Source organism: Somniosus microcephalus, chromosome 29 (assembly GCF_052327205.1).
Source record: "Somniosus microcephalus isolate GS21.2 chromosome 29, FLI_Smic_1.0, whole genome shotgun sequence".
Taxonomy (NCBI): Eukaryota; Metazoa; Chordata; class Chondrichthyes; order Squaliformes; family Somniosidae; genus Somniosus; species Somniosus microcephalus.
The window spans coordinates 23739157-23756344 of NC_141015.1; the positions used below are offsets into that span (position 1 = coordinate 23739157).

Here is a 17188-nt window from a genome sequence, read left to right on the forward strand (position 1 = left end):
TGCACCGGAACAGGTAGGCCCTATCGGAATGTAGCCTCGGGCCTCATTGAACTGCGGACGCCTGCTGCGAGTTCCCAGGCTGGTGAAGCGGGAGGTGAATTTTGGGCCCTCAGCTAACTCCTGCACCTCCTGGCTCCCCAGAAAGTGTTTAAAAAATTTTTTTTTATTACTCAACGTCCTTTGGTGGCTGACGAATTTTCGAAAGGGGTCCTTTAACAGATGTTAGGCCCCCTACTTTAAATATTCAAGAGGCCTAATGTCTTCTGCCTGGAACGCCTAAAATATGACTGAATAAATTGGTATTATCTGCATCTGTTTTACGCCCATAAAATGGGCTCAATGCATACCGACTTCTACGCTTACATTTTTAGCAGTGGGTTGAAAAATGTTACATTAATGTTGAAAGACACTGAACGAATTGTACATGAAATATAATCCATCATTTACAGGGTGTGTTAAAAATTCATCATTGTGGTGATGAGAGTAACAAAGTGTTTAATAATGGATACACTACTGAGGAAACCACTCAAACCCTACAGAATAGTGCGTGGTAATCAGGATGATATGAATATTAGGATGGCTTTGACTATTGGACTCACTTGTGGGTTACAGAATTGGCATTACATTGTTGTCTCTATCTCATGCTCCCTTCAAGGGCTCCCTACTGGCATTGTGGGATGACTGAATACTCCAATAAGCCAAATGGACATAAGGAAATTAATTTGTTGTGAGTCAATAAAAAACAACTGTAATCATCTAACTCCCTCTTGCTCATTGTGTGCATGCACAGCCTGGAATGAGGGGCTTCCCATATTTCATCCCTGGTTCATGCAGAGCTCAATCACCAGACTAGGGTGGCAGTAGAGGCACATCTAGGGGCAAAATCAGCCTATGTTCCCCTTCCAATTGCTACCTAGTGACCAGTATCGGAAAACCAGAGTGTATGAATGTTGGTTGAGGAGAGTATCGCTCTTGGTTATAATGCCCCTTCAGGGGTGAATAGCATGTCAAAACTCAATGTCACTAAGGAAAGATAGATGGAGAATGACATGAATCAGTCATTCATGAAAGAAAGACTTATGAAATAATACGGAGCATCCTACGGGTGGCACTGTCCAGGGAGAGTATAAATACTCGGGCACAGGCCCAGCTTGCGCAGGACATTCTTAACAGGAACTAGTGAAGGACACAACTAGACCGCCATGTTGTAAAACAGTTGATTAAAGCCTTGTTTAACGCTTAGACCAAGTGCCTAGTAGTTTTCTTATGTCAGAGATAAGGTGACAATGAAACACGTTGGCTCAAAAATTGCGGTCAAATTAACGGCGAGGCTAATAGCTCTCTCCGTTATTTATGTGAAAATGCCATAAGGAACTGCAGGCGAAGGCAGATGTGAGAGTAAATGCGGAAATTGAAAAGTTGCTGTCTGGGATGCGCTGCTCTGCCAGTAGCTTTGCGAAAATGGCATCTCGCTGTGCGCCTCGCCAGTGAAGTTGCGGTACTTGCGCTATAGATATGAAGCAAACTCGCCACAGAAAGTTAAGTCAAGTCTTTTCAAGTCTAAGTACCCTTTTAACAATGTGATAAGTGCTAATTACTGCCAGTCAACCTCTCTGGCACTGAAAATTAACTATTACAAGTGTGGAGTCTCAATCTTTCAATTTTTAATTATTGTTGGAGATTTTTTTAAAATGTAATTTAAATTATTTTTTACTTTTTCGCCTCTCTCAATCAAATCTTTCTTTTCCCTCTCTTTATTTCTCTTTCTATACCTGATTTGACATTGAAGTCACCCTTCTAAATTGCACGTCCTTGCTCAGGCCTTGCACTGGTCATTTCACAATCCTTCAGTCTGATTGGTTAAGGAGACACCCAGTTGCTTGGCCTGTTCACTCAGGTCCCAGATGCCCTGTAGAGGGCGCTGCACCGTTTCCATCGCGCGCTTTCAGCAACTCCCAACTATCACGGCGATTAAACGGGCAAGGGGAAGTCTAACTAACAGCGGGCGCCGTTTGTTGACTGGCTACAGGAATTTTTGGGCCACTATCTGCCCTCAGTGGTGAACTTGTCAGTTCTTATATGAGCTGCTAGGTCAAGCTGTTCAAGGTAGAAAAGTAGTGGAAGGTAAAATCACAGGAGTGCACAACTTTTCAGCCAATCATAGAGCAGATCATGGTTCAGACAGTCCCCTTATATTCCAATGGAAGGATTGACCATGATGGTAAGAGACATCAGCAGCAGTGTGGAGCTAGGAATGGGCAATTGGAGCAGCATCTTTTCCTAGTCAAAAATTCCATTGCTTTCAAACACAGTCTATTTTCCTGCAAAATCCTGTTTTCCATAACTCTGTTGGTGATCAGTGGAGATTGTTGGGTTGGCATCCCTGACCTATTCAATATCCAATGAGCTACCTGCCGAATGTAGGGCCTCAGTTCTCTTTAGTGCCTTAAACCTGATCAAACTTTGATGCCGGACAGATTTCTTACATGCCCGTTCCATCTCTTCAGTACAGAACACTCATTGCTTGCTCGATTAATTTGAATATGTGGAAGTGGCTTGAAAGCTGAAACTCGATTATTACAGCTTTGAGTAACTGCCGATTTAGTTATTATCGTTCCAGTGACGACACTAGAATTGAATTAACGCAATCGCACACAAAAGTCAGGGGTGAGAAAATAACCAAGGATGAGATGCACAGCCTAAGCTGAGAGCAGGAACTAGAATAAGACTCACGCGACATCAACAGATTGTCAGACCTTAGTTATGTGTTTACCTTTCATTTATAGAAGAACCGCAAAAATATCCAGCTGCAGCTTATATTTTTATTTATGTGTGTACGCTTGTGTATAAATATATGTGTGTATATTTTTATGTGCATTTGTATATATGTGTAAGTATTATGCTTATATATATATTAAATAAATATGTGTGTGTATGTCCATGGTACATATGTGCATCTATGTAGGTGCACTATATATATATATATATATATATACACACACACGTGTATGCACATTTGTATATATGTATATCCTGGTCAATATTTATCCCTCAATCAACATCACTAAAACAGATTATCTGGTCATTATCACATTGCTGTTTGTGGGACCTTGCTGTGCGCAAACTGGCTGCCGCATTTCCTACATTACAACAGTGACTACACTTCAAAAGTACTTCATTGGCTGTAAAGTGCTTTGGGACATCCTGAGATCGTGCAAGGCATTATATAAATGCAAGTCTTTCTTTCTATATACATATAACATATGTTGCTATATTATGTATAAATTATTCACTTACATTGGCCCATATTTTCCGACCCCCACAGGTGTGTACGCACCTGTAGGGGCCTCGCAAGTGCCGGTTTCAGGCATGCGAAGTGCATGCACTAAAACCCAGCACTTCCGATCTGTGAAGAATCCTCTTGACAGATCCTCCGCCTGCCCGGGAAAAGGGCCTCCGCGGGCAGAGAGTTCTGCTTTCTGGAGAACCTCCGCCCACTGAAAACCTTTAAAAATCTTACGCCTGGTAAAAGCGGCGTAAGGCCTACTTTTACCAGCATGAGAGTTTAAAAAAGTAAAAAAAATTAAAAAAATTCACTCATTTATAATTTTAAAAAATACTTTTAAAAAAGGTACGTTTAGCCCTGTAAAAAAATTTTTTTACAAAAAATTACATTTTTGTTTAAAATATTTAATCTAATGTAATTTTAACTAATTTTAAATGCGTGATATTAAAAAAGTGTATTTAATGTTTAACTGTTTTTAAATGCGATCCCCATTCATACTTTTGACAGATCTATGTGTAGAGACCTGTCAAAAGTGTGCAGGGGGATTCCCTTCTTTGATTGGTTCCCCATGGTCCACGTGATCTCAAGGGTGCTTGCGAACCGTCTGCGCCCCTGGGATACCTGGGCCTCTGCACGCGCGCACCAGGAGAGGCCCAGGAGCGGAAGTCTCAGGACCTACGGAGCCAGCGTGGGTAGATTTTTCCCGATCGGAGGCATCCGCACACAGGAATCTTCCGATCGGGAAATCCGGCCCATTATGTATAAAATATACACTTATAGACTATATATACACATTGTCTATATTTGTATAAATAATATAGCAACTATTTGAACACGATGAGACTACACAGAGCATTTCTGGTTATCTGTTTACAGAGAAGCTAATTCTTTTCTATTTCCATTATAAAAGACTATAATGAATGCGAACAATGCAAAACACGTAAAGTAAATAAATAAAATGCTGGACATCATCTTGGTCCATTAATTAGATTTCCACTAATTCATTAATAGCTGTGTCAGTGGGAGGGTAAGGCAGCTGCCAGCAATTACAAGCAGGCTCCATCAATCAATTCTTCAGCAGTCAAATGGCCTTTATGTACTTGTGCTGATTGATATCCTAAGTACCCCTTTATTACTGTTAACTGTGTAAGCGGGAATAGCTGGAATGCTGGAAAGGGCAGGGCTTTCATCTCTTTTCCCGGAACACAGCTTGATTGGCAGGCTGGGCCACAGAGAACTTCATCCCAAATTGTACAGTTCTTCAGTATAAAGTGGGGGAGGTGAGGTGGGGGGTTGCTGGGAGGGCGTGGTTTATTGGAACATTTAACTGACCTCAGATAATAAGTAAACCAACGGTTACTCCAAGCTGTCTGATCCCTTTAATAATCATTGAGTTTCTGCTTTCAAGCCACTTTCACATATTCAAATTAATCGACCAAACAATGAGTGTTCTGTACTGGAGAGATGGAACGGGAATGTCACAAATCTTGAAGGCATGATTGAATCGCAATACTGGATTGGACGGGAACAGTCGTGCGAAGCTCAGGAAGGGCAGGATGATTGACACACGCGACCTTGAGTCCCATCCTTCAGTTGGGGGAAAGTGCCCTTTACTTGGGAACGGAAGGGAAACCAGACACAAAACCATCAACTCTTAAGTAATGGTCGGGAATTGCAAATCAGAATGAAGCTCTAGCCCAGTAAGCACTGGTGCCTGCAGGAGGTGTGGTGAAAAAAGGAGATAAAGCTGGTTCAAAATATTAAAAAATGGAAAGAGATGGGTCATCTTCCACGGAAGGACGCAATGGCCACTGTGGCAATGGAGGATCGCAATGGCCACTGTTCCACAGAAACTTTGCCAGAAACATTTTAGTACCTCAACCAAGTGGCCATTTTTCACGTGTGAGCCTTGGACACATTCAACCACAGGGAGCCTCAATTGAGGCCAATCCTCTTATCGCCTGACATCCACACGTGGGGAAGTTCCAGCAGAAGTTACGAAGCCGTGACCAGGAGAGAAATCTGCAGCCCCTCCGCTATCCTTCAGCTCACTGAATTCAGGCCAAAGGATTGACATTGGGGCCTTTCTAGCTCTCTAGAGGTTAGCACGAAAAGAAAAAGAAAGAGCTTGCATTTATATCGTGTCTTCCACATCTGCCGGACGTCCCAAACAGTTTCACAGCCAATGAATTACTTCTACAGCATAGTCACTGTAGTTGTATAGAGCACCGTGGGACCTTTCTCTATGTTAAAGGCCCTGTATAAATCCAAGCTGCTGCTGTTGTAGAGAAACTCGGCAGCCAATTTGCTCAGAGCGAAGCCCCACAAAGAGCAAAACGAGCAGAAACACCCATTAATCTGCACCAATGTTGCTTTACATTTAAGCAGCAGCGTACGATCCATTGAGACCTACTTTTAACTGGAATTGGTGGCGGCGGCTCTTGCGCTACAATTTTTTTCTTTTCCGATTTGGGCTGCAGGAGTGACGTGCTCCCCGTACTCATCACCGTTTCTCCTGAACTGTAAAGCACAAGACTTTTATTCCAACATCCATGCGGTTAGTTCTCACCATTCAACCTGCATGCGGAAAAATGATAAGCTGCTGGCTGGACTGCGTATCCCTCAGGAAGCCACATGATTGGCCTTGCACGTTTCTCACCTTTGCCCCCGTCTTCCACAGAGTATTAATGAACCAGAGATGGACAAAGGGGTCATCTCTAGGGAGAGCCTAGTCTTTACGGCCGTTCTCTTTAAGGTACATCCTTGACTGTGCGCAACAGAAATATAACAAATAACAGAAATAGGAATAGCTGCAAATCTGATACGACTTCACCCATATTTTTTCATACAATTTTTACCTGATTTGCAAAACTAATTTCTGTCCCAGTCAGAATGATAGTCTTTTTGGAAACCAAAATGCAACCAAAGTATCTTCATTATTTACTTCCTGCAAGCAGGCATGTATTCCTCAATTATGCACAAAATGGGTCATGGTATTGCACTCCAGTCATTCACATCTTTATAAATCATTTACACTAAATATTCCAAGTGCCTGGACCAAAAAAAAAACAATTTCAAACTTGGATGCGAATCCAGGCTTAAGGCTCTCAGCTATGTACCTGTTCATGCAGTTACATAGAAACATAGATAGGAGCAGGAGTAGGCCATTCAGCCCCTCAAGCCCGCTCCGCCATTTAATGCGATCATGGCTGATCATCCAAATTCAATACCCTGTCCCTGCTTTCTCCCCATATCCCTTGATCCCTTTAGCCTCAAGAAATATATCCAACTCCTTCTTGAATATATTTAATGAATTGGCCTCAACTGCCCTGTGTGGCAGAGAATTCCACAGGTTCACCACTCTCTGGGTGAAGAAATTCCTCCTCATCTCTGTCCTAAATGGCTTACCCCTTATCCTTAAGACTGTGACCCCTGGTTCTGGACTCCCCCGCCATCGGGAACATCCTTCCTGCATCTAGTCTGCCTAGTCCTGTTAGAATTTTATAGAATTTTAGTTGTGTCCAGGCACAATAAAATCATATCCTTATTGCTGTTCTTCAGCCATTTTAAGTTGAGGCATAATAATGGCCTAACAGTTTCTAATGCTGCTCTCCTCTCCTCCAGTTCATATGTGGCTCAGTTAGAAACATAGATAGAAACATAGAAACTAGGAGCAGGAGTAGGCCATTCGGCCCTTCGAGCCTGCTCCGCCATTCAACGAGATCATGGCTGATCATCCAAACCCTAGCACCCGGTCCCTACACCGACAGCCATCCCACCCAAGCCCTATCCCCGTAACCCCACATATTTAATCCCCCCTAACACTAAGGGACAATTTTTATCATGGCCAATCAACCTAACCCGCACATCTTTGGACTGTGGGAGGAAACCGGAGCACCCGGAGGAAACCCACGCAAACACGGGGAGAATGTGCAAACTCCACACAGTCACCCGAGGCCGGATTTGAACCCGGGTCCCTGGCGCTGTGAGGCAACAGTGCTAACCACTATGCCACCGTGCTGCCAAACCAACACAAAGCAGATTCTCGGCCTAAATCTGTACTCCTCCGATTGGAAATCCAGTTGGAGCCCATCAAAATTTAAAGCATAGAAAGAGGAGCAGGCCATCAAGTCCCTTGAGCCTGCTCCGCCGCTCAATGAGATGATGGCTGGTCTGTACCTCAACTCCATTTATCCACCTTAGCACCAAATCCCTTGGTACCCTTACCCAACAAAAATCTATCTCTCTCAGTCTTGAAAGCTCCAATTGCCCCAGCATCCACAACTACAATAAATGAGCATACCATGCCATATTCCAGAATTACAGGAAACTTTTTTTTATCCGGCACGGACGGGACCGACGTGGTGCCGGTTCATCAAAAATTCCGGATAACCGAACGCTATAGTAAAAGATACGGAGAGCTGACAGCTCCGTATAAAGCAACAAACCCTGTTGCTTAGCAACAACTGCAGAACAATGGCCACAAGTTCCAAGCGTCTCTGTAGCTTAGCAACAGCTGCAGCCACACCCTTGCATAGCAACACATCGAGGAAGGCAAGTAGAATATGAAGTAAAACCTACTCCTGAATTTTGCCGGTTAACCGAGCTTTCCGGTTATTTAGGTGCCGGTAAATCGAACGTTTCCTGTAGTTCCCACTCCCACAAGCTGACTGCATTCTTTTATATAAGGTTTGAATTTTTCCTGCCAACGTCTTGCCCAATGGCTGAAAATTCTAGCTTCAGCTATCTGTAGAGAACAATCTGAAGATCTGAAAATCAACATGTTCACTTTTTGAAAAGGGATGCCGAACCTTATATGAAAAATAAAGCCTTTAAAAGCAGAGGATGTTTCACATCCGAGACCTGGATTCAAATCCAGACGGACTGATGGGATTAATCTGCCGAAGGGTCCAGTGTGAAATGGGGTTAGGTGGTTTTCGACTCAACTCTGAATACACAAGAGCCCGCAGTCCCTGATTTAGCAGTACGAGCTGCTCACTCAGATAGACGACTAGTGTGGGATTGGAACTGTTACACTGGTGTAGGGGGAACGGTGGTTAGAAGGAGGTGCTCTTCCGAGGTTCAGGCGGAGAAGTGTTGCTGGGGCAGAACCCTTATTCTGCATCTAACTGTTTACACCTGAAGTACTTGGAGTTGTCAATGGGTGTCTTAAGTGAGAAACATGTTCCACTTTCAATTACAAAATTCACCAAAAAATTACATAAAGACAATACCTGCTATTAGGGCCTTTGGTCAAATATTTTCTCACTGTAAAAGAAATGCAAGAAGATGAAATTCTGTACACACAAAACTAAACTGAATAAATTAGATGATGTTGCCTGATAAGGGAGACGTGTTGAAGGGCCAAGTTTATCTTTTGGTTCATCTCAGTCACCTCTTGTTTTCTTCCTGTTTTTCAGAGTCTGACAAATGATAACTGCCGCAAAAAGCATCACCGATATAATCCCCAGAGAGCACACCAACGTTGCATACAGATACAGATCTGAAAATAAGGCACAGACATTAACAGATGCAGGATTCCTACAATGTAAACTGCAACAGTCAATTGCCGTGTTAGTAGACAACCTTCTTGGCAATGAAAATGTATTCAGTTACTAGAAACTAGAATAATCCCCTTTAGTGTCTGTGTGGTACAGTGATAGAATCATAGAAAGTTACAGCACAGAAGGAGGCCATTCAGCCCCTCTTGTCTGTGTCGGCCGACAAAGAGCTATCCACCCTAATCCCACTTTCCAGCACTTGGTCCGTAGCCTTGTAGGTTACGGCATTTCAAGTGCATATCCAAGTTCTTTTTAAATGTGATGAGGGTTTCTGCCTCTACCACCCTTTCAGGCAGTGAGTTCCAGACCCCCACCACCCTCTGGGTGAAAAAAATTCTCCTCAAATCCCCTCTAAACCTTCCACCAATTACTGTAAATCTATGCCCCCTGGTTATCGATCCCTCTGCTAAGGGAAATAGGTCCTTCCTATCCACTGTATCTAGGCCCCTCATAATTTTATACATAATGATATTTCTTTATATGATTAGGTTTATATTGAATTTTCGGATATAAGAATCTCAACTATTTTCGGGTATAATAAACTCTCTCTTGAAATTAACACATTTTATATATATCTCTCTCTCTAATGACTTGTATTTATATAGCACCTTTCACAGACTCAGGATGTGCCAAAGCCAATGAGATACTTTTAAAATATAGCCACTGTGGTAATGTAGGAAACATGGCAGTCAATTTGCATACAGCAAGCAGCAATGAGATAATGACCAGATAATCAGGTTTATTTTAGTGATGTTGGGTGAGGGATAACTCTCCTGCTCTTCTTCAAAATAATGGCAGGGGATCTTTTTACGTCCATCTGTGAGGGTAGACAAGGACTTGGTTTAGCGTCTCATCCGAAAGACGGCGCCTCCAACAGTGCAGCACTCCCTCAGTACTGCACTGAAATGCCATCCTGGATTATGTGCTCAAGTCTCTGGAGCGAGACTGAGAACCCACAACCTTCTGACTGAGAGGCAAGAGTGCTACCAACGAGCCATGGCTGATACCGATGGTAAGTTATAGTATAAATAGACTAACAATGTAATGGCTCTCCAGTGTCTGAGATAGTAGCTGTGCAGTAAGGACGAACGTACTGGTCTTGGTTTTGGATAAGTGCACTGAACCTGGAGCCAGATTCAAACTGCGCTAAATAGCGAGCACAGGGGAAATTTTGGTTTTTAAAACCAGGCTGAAGTATTTTGCTCATTCACCATCTCCTTCAGCCGTGTGTGCCCAACTCACGAGCTCTCTGTAGCCTTCCCGTGTCAATCACCCTCACAAAGCATGGACTGGATGAGTCTTCATGCGTGGACTGAATGCTCCACCCTACATAAGTCTGTCAGAACTGAGCTGCTTGCATCCTGTCCTGCAGCATCCTGTCCCCTTTTTACTTCTGTCCTTGCCAACCTCCATTAGCTCCCTGCCCTCTAAGACACCAAATTCAACATTTTCATCCTCGTCTACAAAACCCTCCATGGCCTTACCTCAGCTCCTCCTCCCCCTCCAGAACACACCTTCCCCCCCTTCCTTCTCTGGCCTCCTTTGCATCAGCCCCTCCCTCCGTTCCTCCTTCAGGCAGAGCCTTCAGCCTCCTTAGACCCACACTCGGGAACTCTTTCTCTAAAGCTGTCCGCCTTACTGCTTCTCTCCCCTATGTAAAGCCTTAAGACCTTCATCTTTGACCACCTCTTTATTCACCTCCCACAACTTTAATCCTGCAACTGCTTTAGTATCCAATTTATTCACCTCTGTGAAGCATTGTGGGATGTTTTGCTAAATTAAACGTGCCATTTGCTAAATTAAACGAGTCATTGCTGTGAAATAAAAAAAACCTGTCATTCCCTCAAATATTTATCTTCCTCCCCACCTCTTTTTCTTCCCTGCACTTCTGAAGGTTCTGACTCATATGGTGGTATTTGATCTCATGTGCCAAATATAATCTTAAGCAAACACTCTCAAGCTGACTAGTTTCGCCAGCTCAGAGAATTAATCTGGAAGGCTGAGGAACTTCACCTTCAAATATTCTCCGTTCTTCCTTAGGATTCTTGGAAATCAGCACAGTGGAAGTTTCCAGAAGAGGATCTGCAAGGAATAAACACAATTTTGTTCGTTTGTGTTGGCTCACGGAACCTCCTGTCAGTTCTTAATATTTAACCGCAGCAGTTAGATTTTGTGCCTCAGTCGCATATCCACTAGGGTTGCAAAATTCTGGGAATTTTTAAAAGAGGAAACTTTCCATGGGAATTTTTGGGAATTTATGGGAATTTTGAGTTCTTTTGCACACTGATGGTTTTTGTCTCTGACCCTTATATTATCTTTGTCGTCAAAATAGACATACTGTTCCATACAAATAAAAACTTTATTTAGGTTATAATTTTGAACTTTATTGAACCCCCACAAAAAAGACCCATCTAAAATAAAATAAAAAGAGCGTCAGCTTATTTAGCCTGTAATTTGTCCTTATTTTGTCCCTTTGAGTCTTCTACTCATGAGTCTTCTACTACTCATTGCTCCTCCTGATTCTCTGATTCTGGCTCTGACGTGTCCATTTCCTCCTCTGTGTCAGTGTCTAGCTGTGTGGTGGACACTTCTGTATCTGGCTCAATAAGTTGTAGGTTCGCCCGGATAGCCACCAGTTTCTCCACTCTCTGGTTAGTCAGCCTGTTGCGCACCTTTGTATGCGTATTCCCAAAAAGTGACCAGTTTCGTTCAGAGGCCGCTGATGAAGGTGGGATTTGGAGTATCACCGATGCAATAGGTGACAGGGCCTCAGATGCACAAAGTCCCTTCCACCAGGTATGTGCACTGATATGCTTGCATGATTCCCATATCCCATCCCCATTCCAAAGACCTTGCTTGGTAGAGAACTTTGCCAGACTTCCCAGAACTTTGCCCACATCCAGATTGAGATGGTGTGAGAGGGTAGAAATCACACTGTAAGCGCTGTTGATCTGTTCTCCAGAAAGTATTGGTCTCCCAACATGCTTTGGGTCCAGCATGTATGCTGCAGCATGAATAACATTGAAAAATCTCTTCCAGTACACATTGGCTGTGAGCATGAGGGGTGAGCCTGTTGCATATACAGCTCAAGCAAGGCACTCATCTGCATTCTTCTGGCTATGGTTATCCATTGTATCAAAGAACCTTCCAAGTGGGCCAGGAGTTGCTGATGATAAGGAGCCTGATGCTGAATGAGAACCATCATCTTCTTGAATGGAAGCAGAGGAACTCTGGGCTGACTGCTGTGAGCTTTGAGTGAAGTTGTTGCATTTGGATAAATGCTGCTGCATCTTTGTGGCATTCTTTACATATGGCTTTCTACAGTGTTTGCACATGTACACAGTCTTTCCATCTTTAATGCCTGGGGTAAAATGCTTCCACACATCCGACAGTAAACGTGGCATTGTTCTATGCAGAGAAATAAAGGGCATTCATCTCTGTGTCGAACTGTGGTCGATCAGCACGACTGCAACAGGGTGAGTACATTTTTGCTGATGCTCCATGTTATGGAAGCATGACCTGTACACACACGACGCTACATCACCAATAGTGTATTATTTTGTATATTTTAAATTGAAGGACAACAGAGTTCAACAAGTAACTGGTTTATTTGGTATAAAGTCTGATTTACTTACTGCATCATCACAACATCAGCAGAAAACAAAATGACTTCCCTCAGGACCCCTAACCTGGATCTTAAAAAAACTATAGCAGTCTTACAGATGCCTGCAGGCCAATCACAATTCGATATGCAAATATTACAAATAGAGGGAGCTAATCGCTCATCCACCCAATCAGGACACATTTGTTCACAGTCACACACAAAACTTGTAATTATTAAAACAAGCCAAGTAAGAAGATAAACATATATTGATTAAGAAATTCCTTAATAATTAAGATTCCATCTCTGTTAGTAATTTTAAGAGAGGACCTCTGGAAAAAAAAAGAAATACAAAAAAAACAATATTATGCTAGCATGTGCTTTTTTGGGCAAAATTCCCAAAATTCCCAAGCTAAACTTCCCGTGGAAAATTTCCGGAAATTTACCGGAAACTTTCCACCCCTTTGCAACCCTAATATCCACTATTGTTTAGTTAGTGCAGCGATGTTTCTTTACTGTATGATAGATTCCTGTGCAAATTGTTCCCCAAATGCCAGTTCCTAAGAGTACGCATGTGCATGCCACAAAGTTTTGTCTCCGAGGATTTATCGATCCTTCATTCTCCGAGGATTTATCGATCTTTCATTGAGTTGGACTTTTCGCAGGATTACAGGCTGCACTGAGGTCCATTGTAGTGGCAGTGTTGCCAATGGCATGGCTGCCTCCTGCAATTTCCAATTACACGCAGTAAAGCTAACACAGTATAACGCAGTAAGTGTTGAAAGGTTGGTTATGGAAAGTTTGAACGCAATTTGCCAGATGATGTTCTAGGGTCGCTAACTTTGATTGGATGGACTCCTGGCTGTTTCATCGCGTGACCTCCCACTGTCCTTCAAAAACAGACTCTTTTCCCATCGCCAATATTTTTATTACTAATAAACAAAAAGAAAATCGGAAAAAAAAACACACCATTTTTTTTAATGCCCCTATAGTTTTTCTTCTCGTGGCAGCGCCTAACAGATTAATATTTGATTCCTGGAAGCTCAAGGACAAGGCTGGAAGGTTGGCAACCCTTTGCTGTGCTAAACAGATAATACTATCCATGAAGGACAAACTGGGCTAGAGTTTCTGCTTTGGGTGAAATCAGGAAGATGCGCCTGAAATGCGCTTGAAATTACACTGGTTAGGTTAGGCTTCAGGATTTCGCTCAAATTCATGCCCACTGGTGCCTGGGCGCCTGAGAAAATGAGCGCAATTTGAGGAACCTCCCCAAACCATCGCAATCGTCGGAATCTCGCAATTTTGACCTGGGGGGGGGGGGGGGGAGTGGCCAGTTTTGTGGGCGGGGCTTGATTTGGGCGGATTGAATCTTGAACCAGCATAAAAGATCGCGGAAAACACGAGTGCAAGTGTTTGTGGGTGCATCTCACCTATGTTTTATATTCCCCAATCTTTTGTACTGGTTCGGCTGATTCTGCCCATATTGCGCCAGAATCGCGACACAAAATTAACGGAAACAAGCAGGAACCATCCCCCACCCCCACCCCCATCCCCAACTATGTTTAAGGAATTAAACAAACTCAAGGGCGACTTACCTCAGCAAATCAGATAAACGCACCCACACGTTTGACCGAAGGGTCATTAAGATCCAAGATAAACAGTGGCGGAGATAGGTTAGGTCTGGGGGCGGGTTGGAGGAGCAGGAGTTCAAACTCGATTTGGCCAATGTGGCGGGAAGGGGACAGAGCTGGAAATCAGGGAATACCAGCATACATAGTCCAAAGGCCGAGCCGGGAACCGCACGGACTTGCAGACCAAACATGGAGGCCAAAGATAGGCAGCAGAGGTTCCTGGGAATGAAATGGAGATTTACTGGCCAACCACAAATGATTAGCCTGGGCGGGCATGACTCGCCTTGAACCCCCCACCACCCCACCCACTGGCAATGCCACTGATATACACGTTGAGGATTCTCCATTGTTTAAACAGAGATTACAGTGAGATTGTCTTTTGTTTGGTCTTTCAATGGATGGACCAGATGAATAACATAGATGTGATTGCACTAGAGAGGGTACAGAGAGGATTTACGAGGATGTTGCCAGGACTGGAGAATTTTAGCCAGGAGGAAAGATTGGAGAGGCTGGGGTTGTTTTCTTTGGAACAGAGGAGGCTGAGGGGAGACTTGGTTAAGGTGTATAAAATTATGAGGGCCCAAATAGAGTGGATAGGAAGGACCTATTTTCCCTAGCAGAGAGGTCAATAACCAGGGGGGCATAGATTTAAAGTAATTGGCAGAAGGATTAAAGGGGAGTTGAGAACTTTTTTCACCCAGAGGGTGGTGGGGGTGTGGAACTCACTGCCTGAAAGGGTGGTAGAGGCAGAAACCCTCATCACATTTAAAAAGTACTTGGTTATGCACTCGAAATGCCGTAACCTACAAGGCTACGGACCAAGAGCTGGAAAGTGGGATTAGGCTGTACAGCTCTTTTTCGGCCGGCACAGACACGATGGGTCGAATGGCCTCCTTCTGTGCTGACTACTGCGAGATGGATCTCTGAGCTAACACTTCAATGGGCTTCCACAGCCAGACGGAGGATTGGTGAATTGACTCCAAACGTATAAAATACCTTAAAGAGGCACCAATATTGTAAAGGCTGGAATAATTTGGAGGAATTCTCTGTGAGGAAAGGCAGCTGAGGGATGGTGGCCTGGCTTTAGACAAACAGTACAGATAAGCAGAGCCGCTGAAACCAAATAAAAGACCAGAGTCGACCATTGAGGAAAATGAAACTATTCGGACATTAGTCAGGAAGGGGATCAAGAAGCAATGAAATGAGGAATTTGATATGTTACCTTCCAAAGCTAAAGGAGAGGAAGAAATCCTCTCCTTGATGTTGAGCTTGTTGAATACAACACCGGCCCTTTGGAAAATATGCAAAAAGTGGCAAAATAATCGCTATGCAAGAGGTTGCAAATCAGAGTCTGAGCTAAATTAAAGAAACTTGCATTTACATAGCAACTTTCACTACCTCCGGACGTCCCAAAGCACTTTACAGCCAATGAAGTATTTTCGAAGTGTAGTCACTGTTGTAATGTAGGAATCTTTAAAAGTGAGGAGGTGTTTTATGTGGGCACAAGTGAAAACAATGAGTGAAACTGGGTGCTACCATTAGTAAAAGAAGCAATTATATTAATGGCCCCGAACTTGCGGTCGGAGGCCTCCGGCGGGCGAATGCCTCCGATCCGCAAGAAACGTACGCGCCTACCTGGTGCCTCCATATCTTCGGACTCTTGCGGCCCTGGGCCTGCGTAAAGGCCCCACGTATCCCGGGGGCCCAAGCGTTCCTGGGATCACGTGGGCCGGCCCAACCAATCAAAAAGGGAGATTCCCATTATGCTTATGGGGGATTCCATTTACATACAGAATCCCCATAAGCTTAATAGGAATGACCTAAAAAACACACTTTCACACAACCTCAATAAAAATAAATCATCACATGTTTAAATTTAATAAAAATACAATTTAATTAAACATTTAAAACAAAAATTTTATTTTTTGAAAATTTAATTTAAACATTTTTAAAGGTGCCAAAAATAACCTAACTAATTTTAAAGGTTTTTTTTAAAGTTTAAATGATTTTAAAAATCTGATATTAATATTTATTTTCACCCTTATGCTGGTAAAAGAAGGCTCCACACTTGCTTTTACCAGGCATAAGGGTTTCCCGGGCATTCGCTGGGCAGTAGTTGGGGAAATAGCCCGACTCTCCACCAGCGAGTGTCCATTTCCCAGGGATGCGGAGGATCTATCGAGCTGAAACCTGACAGATCGCAAGCTCTGGGTTTTCGCGCATGCACAGCGCACACGGAAACCCCGAACCTGCGGGGCACTTACAGCGTACACGGACGTAGGCCCCAGAAAGTCTGAGCCATTATTTAAGTTGAATTGCACATGACTGAAAATCCTTGGGCTGGATTTTACCAGCCCTGAGGAGGCGGGGTTGGAGGCGGGACTGCTGGGAAAATGGGACAAATTGGGAGCGGGTCCCAACCCCGCTCCCAACCCGCCTCCGAACCAGCTTCCCGGGAGGCGGGTCCCCATCTCATGCAGGGACCCGTTTCCTAGCGGTGGGAAGGGATTTAGAGCCAATTAACTAGTTAACAGGCAGTTAAGAGGCTTTTCACCATTTTCTGCCTGCTGATGCGGCCTTCCCGACGGCGGGAAACCCCGCCAGGGTCAGCGAGGCGAGCTGTGGGTCTGCTGCAGTGTAAGTGTGCAAATAACAACTGCAGAGGTAGTGTGCTGGGTGCAATGGTGCACAGGTAAGTATGACAGGTGAGAGAATGTAGTGAGAAATATATTTATTCTGTTTATATGTATCTGCAGGTGACAAGATTTGATGTTTCTGTGAAGCCTCATCTGATCGGGAGAATTGACAGATGGCTTCTCCAATCTCACATGCAGCTGCCATCTGTTTTCTCCTAAGGAGAGAGTCATTGGTGAGCCTGGATGCAAGGGCTCACCTTTGAACAGTGATCGTCAGTGTTTGACAGCACTTCAACACTGACATTTCATCTGTCAAAAAATTATGGGGCCTGTCCCTTTAAGAAAACCGACTGATGAAGCGTCATGCACTGACGCCATCTGACACCGGCTTTCCCTTAATTGGCCGGCAAGCCCGCAAGGCAGGCTTAACAAGGCCAATCAAGGGAAAATAGCGTCTGTTCGTCAGACGTCAC

At 43.8% G+C, this 17188-nt stretch overlaps 1 protein-coding gene across 1 annotated transcript in view; it reads right to left on the bottom strand.

The window, feature by feature from the left end:
* The window catches only part of vstm4a (V-set and transmembrane domain containing 4a), a 66326-nt gene that overhangs the window by 16460 nt on the left and 32678 nt on the right, over positions 1-17188 (bottom strand). Inside the window, exons 4-7 of the mRNA XM_085970372.1 lie at positions 10861-10929; positions 8682-8789; positions 8521-8554; positions 5700-5806 (exon numbers count right to left, since the gene is read on the bottom strand). Coding sequence (XP_085826498.1) covers positions 5700-5806; positions 8521-8554; positions 8682-8789; positions 10861-10929 — 318 coding nt within the window. The remainder of the gene's footprint in view (positions 1-5699; positions 5807-8520; positions 8555-8681; positions 8790-10860; positions 10930-17188) is intronic.